Source organism: Molothrus ater, chromosome Z, assembly GCF_012460135.2.
Source record: "Molothrus ater isolate BHLD 08-10-18 breed brown headed cowbird chromosome Z, BPBGC_Mater_1.1, whole genome shotgun sequence".
In the NCBI taxonomy this organism is placed as follows: domain Eukaryota; kingdom Metazoa; phylum Chordata; class Aves; order Passeriformes; family Icteridae; genus Molothrus; species Molothrus ater.
Window position 1 is genome coordinate 18,644,798 of NC_050511.2, and position 14,848 is coordinate 18,659,645.

Genomic DNA, 14,848 nt, shown 5'->3' on the forward strand with positions numbered 1-14,848 from the left:
ATGTTCTTTTACTGAGAGGAAAGCCAACCTGCCATTGCTTTCAGCTACTGGGAGCTGCATTACAGCAAAGTTATTTAATAACAATGAGGAACAAAGGTTTGCTCAGCCCATGTCTCTTGTAAACACACACACAAAAAAATCTTTGCCAGAAATCTAGTTTAGTGCCCAAATGCACTCATTTAAAAGGTATCTGGAAACGAAAATCAAAATCAATACAACTGATATTTATATGAAACCTTCTGTTCTGAAAGACTGGAAAATGAGATGTTAGCTAGAACATGACCAGTAGCAGCTCCTTGAGTCTCCCCATTCTGCCACAGCTGACAGTCCCCCTTTACCTTTGTTTTTGTAATAAATTCAGCCATCCTAAAGACTGGAAAAATACCTTAGCATTTCTGATAATAATGTTTGTCTTCCTTTTAATTCTCTATCTTGAATGGTGATAGAGCACTGCTCTTCACTGAGATAATATTAGCAGAGTCCAGTTCTGAGGCTTGATTTTTTTAATAATTTTCTGATCGTAGCCCAGCACTTGGGCTTGTTAGGATAGCAGAGATCCCATCCTATTGATCTAGAGAGCAAAGCACAGCAAACCAGAACTTGCTGCCATAACCAGAGAGTTGCTGATGTAGGAGATACTTTGAAGAACAGCAGTGGTCTCCAGCTACTTTCAGCCCATTTCCCTAGGAGAGATGACCTTTCAGTCATGCCATGTGTGTCCTTTCTCTCTTTGACTAAAAAATATTGACAGTTCTGAGGAAGTGGACATCTGAGCAGAGAAGAAAGGTCTTGCAGTTGCCTTGACTGACAGCATATAATGTGAATGCAAAATTTATTAGATACTATTCATAGCAGGCAAGAAGGTAAGTGCCTGCCAATGCCTGCTCAGAACTACCCACAGATTGCAATTTTAAGAAGATAAGGCCTTATTAATACTTCTCTTTTATATACAATGATATTATTAAATTATTAATTCCCATGACTTCCTGGAGGTCGCCTTTTACACCCTACTCTTACAAAGGGAGCAGCTTCCTGCAGCCATTTCTTGCTCTGATGCTGCAATCTCCTACTACTCCTCACAATTCTGGATTGAACAAGACACTGACAAAAGCAGCACTAAGGACCACAGTTCAAGCTTGTCTTCATGAAAATTTAGAAGGATAGTTAGTGAGGGAACATACCCTTGTGGACATCTGTAAAATGTAACATATGGGATGATAAATTAAATTGTCTTAATTGTAGAAAAACACTCTGAAACGAAAATGCCTCCCGATCAACTTGTGAAACATCAGCACAGATCTTGTCTGTGTTGTCTCTGGAAATATTCTTAAAGTTTGCTGTCTAGCCTGTGCTCTTAATGTCATGTTTTCTCAGGAAGATGAGAGAGCGCAGAATGTTCTTCTCTTTGCATATGACTGTGCTTTCTGGGCTTTTTTCTTTCCTGTGTTTTGAAAGCAGACATAAAAAAGTGTTAATGAGCAGTTATGAAGGAGCCTCTACAGAGCTAGCACACATGTGAGGCAGAGAGGGTACAAAGTCAGTAATTCTGGCTGTGTGTATGATTCAGGAAAACCATCTAAATGCTCTGTGTGCATTGTAGATCACCAGGTGAACAACAGAACCGTGCCAGTGGCCTGTCTAGCTCTGCTGCTGTAGTGCTCTGTAGGAGCTGCCAAGAACTTGCCAGCCTTCTTTGAGTCAGTAGTAGGGAAAGAGGGAATCAGCAAAGGAAAACAGAATTAAACACAAAATAAGCATTTAAAATATCATACTCCATGTTCCATACATTTTGTACATATGTTCAGGCAACACTTGGGTGTGTTGGATTTTCTGAGTTTCAGCTCTGTTCTCCCTGACCTACCCACTTACCTCTTGGGCTTGTCATGTCTTTGCAATAATCTCCTCTGCCTGGCCTCATCCCCATCAGCAGTACAGATCATCACACATGATGGGAACACGGTGTTCTTTGAGCTCTGCTTCCCTGGGCAGCACCAGATAGCTGTCTCACTTCACACTTATACCCCCATGGAAAATATTTTATCTCAATTAATAATGAGCAGTGGAAAATAAACTTGAAAAAAGTACTAGAAGTCATAGAACTTAGGCTGTCATACGCAGGGATTTATGAAGCTTAGGGTGTTTAAGAGCCATTAGTAAAATAATTGCAAGATGAGTCAGTAGGGAAGGAGGTGCCATGGGGAAAAAAGATCTGCAAAATATTCCATAAGAAAATGAAAACAAACAGAATTCTAAACCTGATTCCAAGAACACCCTGCTAGGAAAAATTCTGTATAGCTCGTTGAAACTGTTCCACAGGCAAGGTTTTGGTTAAACAAACAAACCAGCCAAAAGAACCAACCTAATTTGTTGGGGGATCTTGCACAAGGTAATACTCCCATGAGAAATTGAATCCCTTGCCCAGGACAATCAGTTGCTGTTTTGAGTGCCCACAGGAGCCTCTCTTGCAAGGGTCTTTGTAATGGTGTCTTTGGCTGCATCAGAAAGATTCTGAACTCCTGTTCTGCTGAATTTTTGTAATCCTGCTGGTCCTACTTGCTCAGTACATACCATGATGCTTTGACAGTGATTACCCGAAACTGCACAAAGATTTTCTTAACTTAATTGGCTTCAAAAGACTCTTCTGTGGTACCATGTCTGCACCTGTGAGAACAGTGTTTTACCTATCTGCAGCTGCATCTGTTTTACAGAGAACTGCCTGGAAGGAGCTCAAATGCATGCCCCATTCTCTTCTTGGGAAGATGGATGTTTATTTGCACATTCAAGCATATAAAAAGCACCTATCATAGGTCTGTACACAGAAGGAGCTCTTAGGGCTAATTTCCCAGACTCTTCAAAATTCCCTCATCTACAGTTCCAGTAAAGAATATAGCATTAGTTTTATTGTGGAGGCAATTGGCTGCTCAGCCACTTTCTCTCAGGTCTGTCCATTGCTTCATCTGTGGAGCAAAGCCTAGCCTAGCAGGTCCAGGCAATTATGTCTAAATTGATGGAATACCCTCATAGCCTGATATCCAACTACATCAGTGCTATGACTGCAATTTCCTTCTTATATTGAAATCATATCTGAAATTCCATAGAAATTTTCAAAGTATTTTATTTGAATCAATTATTTTGTGCTTGACATTCCGTAACCTTCCATTTAATCTGGAGAATGGGTGCCTTGTAAGTTTTTCATGATGTTCTCATGCAAAACATCCTCACCAAGATAGCGGACCTGTTTTCTTGATCTTATCCTTGTTACAGTAGTTCTTGACATAGGCCTCCTCTCTGTGACTCTTTTCCTTTCATTGTCTGCTTTTCTCTCTCTAGATCTAGACCTAGATATCATATCTGCTATTTCATTATCATCTGATGAGCTCATTCTATCTTCATAACTGTAAAAACTGTTCCACTCCTAAATGTTCTTTAGATTCAGTGTTCTTCCTAGTCCCGAGCTTTGGTGCATCATTCTCCCATTGTAACTCAACCCTTCTGCCCTGTGATTCTGCTTGTTCCTCTGTGGAACGGCTGCTTTCCTCTTTCCTGTAGAGAAGACACTAGGAGCTGTGGAAGATTCCTGACTGCATTGCTGGGCTGGGGCTGCATCTGAATTTCAACACAGCATACTGAAATTGTGGAAGATCTTCCTTTCTCCAAGCAGTTCCCAAATGATCTGAGCATGGAGCTCTGCAGGAGGGCCAAAGCCTCCAACAAGTGATGCTACACTGTCTTTCTTCACTTTCCTTCTAGTTTAGAACAAAGGAAATGTACAAGCAAAGCTTAACTAAAGCAGCATCTTATAGATTAAAACTATATCCTTGTATCTAATTTTTGTTGAAGGTCTTCTATTATTCACAGTTTTCCTGCTTTGCAGAGAAGTATGGAATGGAAAAGTTTTTGTGGCAATGTATTCTCATACTGGTGAGCTTACCCTTACACTTCTTCCTGATACTAACAGAAGTCGTATGACCAAATAAATTCCTGTACAATATTTGTAGCTCTTGTTATCTAATCTCCCTATGAACACTAACTTTTGCCAGTGCTTAGCTCCTATACATTAAAACATTTTAGTGCTTCGTGACACTTCAGTACAGCACCTTACATAAATTAAAAATACAAAAAAAAAAAGAAAAAAAAAGAGCAGAGTTGAGTTTGTACATTGCTTATTACTTGCTGGGTTATCATGTCAAGGTAAATATAATTATCTGCAGTAATTCTAGGGTAGAACTCAAATTGCAAAAGTTGCGCAGACAGCAGTTATAGGACTGAATGTGTAGATTACATTCTGTTTAGATGGCATACTGAATTCATAATACTAATGTCACCAAAGTACTTGCATTTAAATGTCATGTGGCCTTTCAAAATGGAAAAAATCAAACCAAACCACCAGACCCATAAAGATTTGTTTTCTGTCCTTCTGCCAGGAATTTCAAGTAATTGAAATTTTCTGTCAGGGATTTTTAACATACTGAAAGACAGTATTAATTGAACATTTGTATTCAGATTTAATCAGAAGGAATCAAAATAGGTATGCAAGGGGTAAGCCAGACTGTGCAAAGGTTTCTGTAAAGCTAACAGTGAATCAGATGTTTTGTAAACTGTTTGAATATTGAACCCATAGGTAGTGGAAAGATAGGAATGGAAGAAAGTTGTGAATTATCAGAGAATGGGTGAGAAATGTCCTAACTTGGGAAAAATGTGGGAAAAGTCCTAGAAAACAAATAAATTAAGGAACACAAATGCTTTACAAAGGAAACAAGCATGTGGGAAGACCCAGCTCTGGCAGAAGCTTTCTAGGTTGCAGGCTGACTGCCAAGCTGCAAACCTGGCCTAGATGAATGAGACCCATGTGGGAGGTGAGATGTGGTACAAATGGAGGCAGAGAGGAGAACTTAGGGAAACTGTCTCTAGAGGGCCTAGAACAGCTGTCTCCGCTCTATAAAAACTTCCAGTGTCCCTTAAGGGCCAAGGATAGCTATGGTTTTTGCCTTTGGGCTATTCATTGGGAATGAATAGAATAAAAAGTCCATCTGTACAAATGAATTAAGATGTTTTCTTCCTTACGTGCATTTCCGTTGTTTGGTTTTGTTTTTTTTTTAATTAGTTCTGTTTGTGGAGTTGGGAATCCCTTTGGTCCCATGGATTCACATCTAACTTTAGTAACTATCAAATTGCAAAAATCTTTTCTTGTCTTGCTTGGTTTTTTACCTGTACTTTTGCAAGTATTATTTTGTATTTCAGCACCACCTTAAATAACACAATGGAAATGGCATACTGCATAATGCTCAGAGGAACATAATAGTTAGAGATGAGCAGCACATTACTTGTTCCCAATCGCTGTACATACAGGGCTTTCCTAAAATAATTCTCTGAAACAGGTATTAAACTTTAGATTAAACTGTGTTAAAGTAGAGTTTTTCTAAGGGAATACATTTGGTCCTGACTTCATCCAGCCTTGTACAAAGCCAGTAGCACTAGTGTACTTACTCTGATTGTGTTACAATTTTAACTGCTCTTCTTCCATATGTGTGCTCTCATGAGTTTCCTTTCTGAGTGTCTCTTGGTCAAGCGAAGTTTGTATGTTAATTGGAGATACCGAAACATGCCTAGAACATAAACATATGTTCTTTATTTTCTTAGGATTTGAATTTTTTGAAACAAGTGCCAAGGAAAACATTAATGTCAAGCAGACGTTTGAGCGACTTGTGGATATCATCTGTGACAAAATGTCAGAAAGTCTGGAGATGAGTCCCACCATTGCTGCCAGCAACCAGAACACACAGCTAAAGGACACCCCTCCTCCACAGCAGCCCAACTGCAGCTGCTAATGCAGCTAGCAGCAAAGGCAGCTCCAGTGTGTTCTATTGCCAACAGAGTATTTATGAATGGTCTATATGCCTTTATTTATACTGTCTTATTAATTTATTTGGAGAACAGTCTTGTTTTACATCAGCTGTTCGAATATGCATATGGGGATGGAGCAGTTTTTAGCCTGAAAGGATGATCCATATTTTAGAACCTGGCTTTTGCATGCAGGGTGTATATTAAGTTCTCTTTTCTTTTTACTGTTTTGTGTCACACTTCAGCTGGTGCCATGTCCTCAGACCATGTTCGCCTATAATTGTCTCTCACTTCATTGGTTTCAAATATATAGTTGAATTTTTAGGGTAGTGGTCAGGGTGTTTTGACTTAGCTTCCTGATGCCACTTGTGTATTTTCCTGACTGAAAATGAATTTAGAAGTATTCCTGTAGTGAACAAATCCCTCATTCTGCCAGATTACTTGTACAAGGGACACTTCCTGAGCGCATTGCCTTGTAAAATCCACACTCACTGTGTTACACATCCTGGCTGACTGAAAACTGCAGAAATCAGAAGAAAGATAGGTCCTGGGCCTAAAGCCATCAAAATTCCCAACTGTTCATCAACAATTTCCAATTCTATGTGGATATTCAGTCCAGAGTCTCAGAGATATTAGGTACTTCATCCTGTTTGGACAGCTAGTGTATTTGCTTTTACATAGGAGCTGCATGTCTAGCTAATAATTTTCTGAAACTAGAATTAATTTCTCATTCCATCATTATGGAGATCCCAGTCTTACCTACCCCTGTAGTAGAAGGCGATTTAGCTCTTTCCATGTTTGCCTGCATGAGACATTAACCACACAGTCCTATATTATGTCCGACTGAGCCAAATCCATTGTGTTTGGTTGTTCATAGCCAAAAGCTGCCTTGTCATATTTCTGTCAAACCTGCATGCTTCAGTTTTCAGAAATTTCATCTCCCATTCAGTCACTGAGACAGCTACCACCACAGTGGCTATAAATGTCTGTATTTTACTCAGACCTATTGCAGAAATGCTGATGGTGTCAGTGAACTGAAGTTTGACCTGATTTTTTTTTCCATTTATTTTGGCAAGAGAATTAACATTTTTAAAACTTTAGGAGTAATAAAAAATTGTCAAAATTTCTAATCTTAGGCTGAATACGTTGAAAAGATCAGCAAAAAACTTTGAAGATAGCAGAATAAAGTACACAAATTCTTTTATGGGAAAGTGTTAAAATAGTTATATTTTACAGTTTTTACTCCTCTAGTAATTGGTGGAAGTTTCTTACATCTGTGTCCTGAAGTACTTTGTAAAACTACTTTACTTGCATCATAGTGACCTTTTTTAACTAAGCAGCATAACTGAAGAAGCCCTGATTATTTTATTTTTCCAATTAGACAGAATTTAATATAGGGCTGACATTTTTTAAACTGTCAGCAATGGGAAAAATCTGAAAAATAAAATAAAAGGAAGTAACACATAGTACACTGAATGACTCACAACTGCAAAGAAATTCTTCTTTACAGTTTATGTTTTTTAAAGGTAACTTATGTAACTCCTGATACATAACACACTAAGATACATAGACACTAAGAGAAGATGGCCACTTAAAAAAAATTATTAAATAATCTAAATACACTTTGACACAATAAAAGTTACTTCCAAACAAGGCATATAGACATATGTAAAAAGGATATACCAGGAGGGTTCTACCTGGGCTGCCTAACTTAAATTAATCAATGCTGTCTTCAGTCTGGGATTTTAAACCATGTCTGTCCTGTTAGCTAGTTTATTTAAGCAGTTTTCCCCCTAGTAGACATGGAGACTGATTTACCTCCATGAAGAGAAAGCACCCTCCTTTTTAGAGTGGAGGACCAGCCAGGTGGAAGAGGTATGTGCTATCCAAACAATGATCCTTTCTCTCTCTAGGGCGCTTTTTTTTCGCTCCCCCATTTAAGACAGCATGTTGCTAAGTGTGCTGAGAGAGTTTCCCTGGTACACTTTCACACCCTAGGTGCCAGCTGATTGGAAGAAACAGAAGCAGTACAAAGTTGAGCAAGCTTCATTTGAGATGGCTGCTGGGCAGTTTTCCATGTGTTTCTTGTTATGTCAGTGATTCCTGCCTGAGAAGAAGGGGCAGGAAAGCCTTGAGACAGAATTCAGCTTCAGCTCTCAAGTTCTTTAGATGAGTCTTAGGTTGTATTATTTGTCTGAACCATCTCAGGCAAGGAAGAGAGACATAATCAAGTTACCAAGGATTTTGGGCATATCCTGAATCGTGCAGCTTGGCAAGAAGTGCAAGTATTCTTCTAGCTTTGCTCTGAGATGTTTGATGTGAAATTGTCATCTCCTGTGCACAGTGCAATCAGGAAAAAAGACTTCAAGGTGTCCCTTGCTGCAGTCACACTTTGCTTGTATCCATTGCAATGAATTTAGACCCTCCCTGCCTGGCTATGACCGTTTAGACTTGGTAGAAATACATTATTAGCATATATCTTTTCAAAGTAATTGAGTGATAGATTAAAAGTTCTGTACGTAAATGGGATTAATTAATTGCTTTTCATTTTGCATCAGGAGTCTGGGCAGAAGAGGAACAGCAAAATCTAAGGAGAACCCCTGCTTCAAGTTTCTGAGGCAACTAACCTGCAAGGCCTCCACACATATTTGGCCTTCTGCATGAGATGGGGTGGCTGGGGGAAGCAGCTGTCAGAGTAGTGTTGTTCCGTAGAGTGCTAAAATATGTTAAAAGGAAAAAGCTTATCTGAAATACAGCAGCAGAGAATGAGTCTGTACCTAAAACCTCTTTAAAGCTTAAAACACTCAGACATTGTCATGGCGTTCAGTCAGAATAATTTTTAAAATGTTCAAATAAAATACTTGGAGTTTTTCAAGATGAGACTAAAACCCTGGGAAAACCACTCAGCCCTCTCAGTTGACACTGTTTGGGTAGAAGTTTGGAAAGGATGACCTGTTGCGGTCCCATCAAACCAAATTTATTCTATCATGGCTTTCTCTGAAATTGAAAATGTGTGGAAGTTCAAGCAGGCTTTTTCTTTCCAAACTGGGTTACCTGCTGTGGGAAAAAGTAGGCTTTGATTTTCCATCACAGGTTGGCTTTTGCAGTCACATGCTTCACAGCAATATTGAGTTTTCTGCTATAAAGTTGGTCACATTTAGATCATGAGCATCATGATCTCAATACCTCTCTCAACTAGAACTTACCTTTCGTAGAGAAACAGTAAAGACAGAAAAGCTTTTGAGAAGTAACTTACCATGCCTTCCTCAAATATTCCAAGAATTCTGAGGGGACTAGTAGTGTTAGATTTTTCATTCTATGTAAAATTATTCCTTGGCCTCCTATGGGATAGAATATCCAACAGCAGCCTATGTCAATCTGGTTCAGTTCCTCTTGACTTACAGGAGAGAACTGCAATTTTCTTAAATCCAGGTGGGCTGAATTTTTTTAAGAACCTGCTGCAACTTGATCAAGGGCCTAATTTTAAACTATCAATGCCTTGTTCTTCACATATATCAAGTACCAGGCTACAAAGCACTATAATTTGTGATGGAAAAGGGGAGGGCTCAGATGGAAACTGGGATAGCAGAAACAAAACTACTTTCAACCTCATCACAAGTGAAAAAGTGAAAAAATTCTTGCACACCTTACATTAATTTGTTGTACTTTCAACATAGAAATAAGACTGAATGTCACAGCAAATCATCGGTCCAGCCATAGATACCCCCTTCAGCAGAGATTTATCCACTTGGTGAGATGTAGCAGTTAATACACAGAGTATTTTAAATCTGAGAGATGAGATGCCTTTGGGCAGAGAATCCTGAGTTACATAGTGCCAGCTGAAGCTGAACTAATACTACACAATCCTTTTTCTGAGTTATGATCTAGACTAAAGCTTATAGCAGCAGGCTAATACTGTGCATGGGCCATGCACCAGCCTTATCATGCTCTGACAATGTGCTGCTTTCTGCACCTTCAAGCTACTGGTCAGAAAATCCCTTGGGAGCACCCAGGAACATGGGGATTGTCTGGTTCCTGTGGTGCCTTGGGCAGCAACCTGCCAAACAGCTAGCCAGCCCTGCTGGGTTGAACATTCAGATGCATGTTTTTTGATTCTTTTAGGAGTTCATGTTCACAAGTTACAAGTGCAACTGACTTAATATTGTGTCTGTTATTTTTGGTGGTGGTGGTTAGTTTATTTAGACTTGTTCATTTGGTGTTTTAAATAAATGTGAATTAGTCTAATTTTCTGCCAGAAAATACTCTTTCTCTCTGAACAGCTGTGTAAGTGACTCTAAGATGGAATTGTTTGTTCCTTTGTGCTTATACTTAATGCAACACCTAGAGAAATTACCTGAGCAACTACATCTATGTGGCCTTTTCCAGAGCACCAGTTTGAAAGATTAATTTTTCTCCCCAGTCTGCTCAGATCAGCTGTACCACCTGCATCTTCTTTATTTTAGAAATGAAGTGTTATTTTAGGATACACAAAATTTGCTGGAGTTTGATCCTAACTTTGAGAATGCATTAAATTTGCCTTTTTTTTTTTTTGGGGGGGGGGGAGTAGCAAAAATTCTACATTTGGTGGTTATGCATTTGTTTCTTTGGAGCAGACAAATGATGTTGCAATTGCATTCCAAGAGAAACCCCCTTACAAACTCCACCTCTCCCAAGCTACTGTTTTCTATATTTTTTTAGAGAAGTAAGTTTTATTATTTACATTTTTACAGGCATCAACTAAATTTCAGTTCTGATGACAACCCGATTCCTCCTTGGCCTGTTTCATATAGACTCACAATGTATAACATCCTCAGGGGGTTTAGCAACATATCTTCACTTATACCAACAGGGGAATAAGTTCTGATAATTTGCACCATTTATCCATACATTCTGACTCCAGATTCTCCAAGGCTGATCAGTTTTCCAGTCTCATTTAAAAAGGCAACATGTTTCAATTATTTGAATGAACTCTACCAGTTTTATTTAGAGGTAAATGTAGTTCACCTTTGCAAATTAAAACCTTTTTTTCCTTTTGCTTCTCCATGGATGTTCAGTGAAGCTGAATTTGTGACTACACACATATTATATGCACATATATACAGTAGTACATCTTTGATACTCATTCATTTCCCACTGTTACTTGTTTATATTCAGTGCCACTTTTCCCAAATTTATCCTTAAATTGTCATTACTGCTGAAAATCAAATGTGTTCCATTTGAAGACCAGAAGTTCATTAACCATGGTTCCAGCAGAGGTAGATGGCTTGTCATTTGTACAATAAGGTACTTGGTATGTGATCTGGGGAAAAGCAAAAGTCCCTGATCACCCATAATTTCACATTCACCTATAACACACAAAAGTGAAGGTTAGATAGACATTCTTTACCACTTCTGGTGATAAATCTCCTCAAGTAATTCTGACATGTACCTGCAACTAGTGATATATGAAATGTTTGTGCTGTAAGTCCTGTTTGGTATTTTGTCAGTAATGTCAGGTGTGTTGTGACTCGGTTGGACTGTCACAATGTGTTACTTATATACTAGGATTCGTGTATTTCAAATGTCTTACATGTTGCATGAAAAAATGTTATAAAAATAGATATTTTTTCTATTTTTGAATACCTCAAAACTGAGGAATCATGGGCCAATAAGTGCAATATTTAATTATTTACTCAGTGTATATAAACTTGTGTGAAAGGGCGAAGCTTCATGTATGTGTGGTAAGCTGTTGATGATGCCTGTGTGGCTTAAGATTTCTAGTAAATGTACACGTCTTGTAGAAATATTATATAGTAAACACTTTACCAGTGTAGTGTAAGAATATTCTTAAGTAACTTAAGCTATTTTTCATATATGAGACTATGGTTAAAGATATTTGTATGTTTACTGCAAGTGCATGTCAATTTTACTTTTAGAGTTCTGAGTGTCCTTTTTTGAGAATTGTCATGTTACACCAACACTAGTGGGACAGGCCTTCTGTCAGAAAATGCTTTAAACCATTTATAAACTGTCTGCCTATATTTTTTAAAGCATGTTCTCTAGAAGCATTAAAAGAACCTCTTAGAGCTCAGCATTTATGGTGAGCTAATTATTTATTCTTAAAGAGTCAATTACATGCTCTGTCTGCCTGTATTGCATAATATCATGTGGACATGTTTTCTTTAATCTGATACAGTTAACTCATAATACTTACCTGAAACAATAAATAGGGGTACCCAATATTCTTGCAGATGACTTGTCAGACTTTGGTTGGTGCCCCAGTTTAACTTGTTTGCAAACAGCTTCAAGGTCACAGTCAGTAGCACAGCAGAGTGGAAGGTGACCTTAGTTGGTCAGTTTTGGTAATTAAGTTTCTTAACTTCTCTAGATACTAAAGATGGAAGATACCTCCTTAAAGATACTGACCCACATTCTTCACTCCATTTTTACATGGCCTTCAAAGTTCAACATTTCCAGTATTAGGAATAAAGCCGAGGTACAAATGGAAACAAAATGCAGGTCAGAATCTGACCATGAAATTAAAAGGAGACATCCAATAATTTATTTATTCCTTCTTACTTACATAATTCTAGTGGTTTTCTAAGAATATGAGCAAGGCCATCAGTACTCAGCAGCACCCTTGGGTACATTTGGGACCTTAAACCCTGAATCACTGATCTGCCATGGGTTCCCAGCTGTGCCTATAGAGCCTGCAGAAAAGCTCATTCTGTTAATTTTTGCTAAATCTCCAGCTTCAAAGGCATGTGTCATCTGCATTGGGAATTTACTAAACAGAGACAGGCCACTGAGGCTGGGCCATGGAGAAGAATTGGGGAATTGGTTTTGCCAGACAATTTTCCTAAAAAAAACCATGTATTCATTAGTACCATGCTAAAAGGTACACAAGTAGATTTTTAATTTTATCTGATACATTTTTGTGAGAATATATGAGGTTTAATAAATTATGGGGTTTTGTTGCTTTGTTTTGTTTTGTTTTTTTTTTTTAATTTTCTTGATCTGGAAAAGAATGAAATTCTAAGGCCTACTGGAAACTGATATCAAGGGTTTCCTTTCTGATGTCATCAAATACATTCTCTGAGAAAGCAAAGTAGCCAAATTGCATTAAGTAGCACATGACAGTACTTGCAATGACCTGAAAAGTCCTTAAAAAATTTTTTTTACCTAATGCCATTAAAAAATTTCTGCAAAATTATATACACCAGAGTGAAATGAAAATGTATGTAGATAGAAATTTGGGATTGCTTAGTATAAAAAGGAAATTCTTGACATCATTGTTGCTGAGCAACAAAGTAAGAGTCAGAATATGAGGTACAACTAAAATGGAAATGTACAGCTTGCTGCAGGACTCCCTAAACCTTTTATTGTTAAGTGACCTGACAGTTCAAGGGCTGGCAGATAATTTCACCTAGCTTTTTTATAATTACTCAGAGGCATGTGATTACATGCACGAAAATAAATGCTTTCCTTGATAACATGTAGCTGTTCTGGTTCTCTCAAACCAGCTTGTTTGCTGAACTGTTCTTGAAGAAAAATTGATGTTTTTAGGATACCTTTGTGAGAGGGTGAGACTCAATCTGTGCCTTCTCCCCTGACTCTTACTGCAATATAGCTACTGTGGTTTTAAAAATATGTTAGCTAAAATGCTGCTGGGTGATAAATTTTGTGAATCTTCTCCATAAATCCATGGGAGCTCTTGTCTGAATGTTCAGTACAAGTTTTATCCACATGGAGAGTTTTAATTCTGTGCTGACGTAGCAACCATGTGTATTCCATTGGATATTCTTTTTGTATGTGACTTCTGTATACCAAGTGGATTTTTTTGTTTAATTTTTTTTGCTGAAAGTTTTTTTTTTTCCTTTTGCAATTACAATAAATATTCAAGAGACTATATTCATTAATATCTCAGTTGTGATGATATGGTCTTACACCCCACCCCTCTCCCTTCATTTATTTCCTTTAACTTACTAAAACTGGAAAAGAATAACTTCATTTTTGACTAAATGATTGACAAAGGTACCACCACATCTGCAATAATTAATTTCACTAATATCCTCTCAGTAGCACTGGTGACTGTAGCTCTTTATGAATTCCACAGAATTCACTGGGGACTTTGCCCTAATAGTCTGAAGGAGAAAGATTTGTTAGGCATTTCCCTAACAAAAGCACACTGCCTCTAAGCTGACCCTTTAAAATACGGCAACGTTTTTTCTTTTGATTTTTCACTGTCTAAACTGCTTAATAGTATATGTGCTTTTTGGACACAGTTATTACTTGATCCTGTAATCTTAGTTCAAATGCACCATCTCAGTTGTGGCGGGCAGTTATTTCACACATACCATGATGCATCACTGTCCAGTTTTTGCTTTTTCCAACATTTACACACACACTTGTGCTAGCTTGAGCCCTGCTGTGACTCCTGAATTTATTTTCCCTCCACATAAATCCTAATCTTCATTCAATCTGTTGATCAGGTTGCACCATCCCCTGTCCCCCCCAGTTCCCGTGAGCAGGTGTCTACCTACAAACTCCTTTAGCACACATCCCCTCTCACTGTTCCACCGTGTTCCAGCCAAGTCCCCCTATTTTTTCTAGTATGTTTACATCTCATCTACAAAGTATCTTATGATAATTGCTTAATTTTCTCGCAACACTGAGTGCTTCCTTGCTTGCTGTTTGTGATTCTATATCTCTAGACAGGTTTTTACTGAAGGGACTATTTGTTCAGCTCACTGCCCTCACACGTAGAGCAACTCTTTGCACCATGGACTCTTGTCATCAAATCACATCTGAGAATGAAACTCCATCATTCCTTCCAGATTTTGGCAAATGTAGTGTCTTTTCCATCTGTCTCCCTCACTCCATTGCTCTCTGAGATTGGCCCTAATGTACTTGCTCTGTGTATTAGGGAGAGTGGAAGACTAGAAAATGAGGTGTAAGAGGGGAAGGATAGCAGGGAAAAAACAGATGATTTCTGATGGATACCTTGGAATGAGAGAATTTTTGAACT

General features: G+C 38.2%; 1 protein-coding gene across 1 annotated transcript in view; it reads left to right on the plus strand.

The window, feature by feature from the left end:
- Positions 1–13,731, plus strand: part of RAB3C (RAB3C, member RAS oncogene family) — a 131,808-nt gene extending 118,077 nt beyond the window's left edge. Inside the window, exon 5 of the mRNA XM_036402812.2 lies at positions 5,641–13,731. Coding sequence (XP_036258705.1) covers positions 5,641–5,828 — 188 coding nt within the window. The 3' untranslated portion in view covers positions 5,829–13,731. The remainder of the gene's footprint in view (positions 1–5,640) is intronic.
- Positions 13,732–14,848: the final 1,117 nt, after the last annotated feature.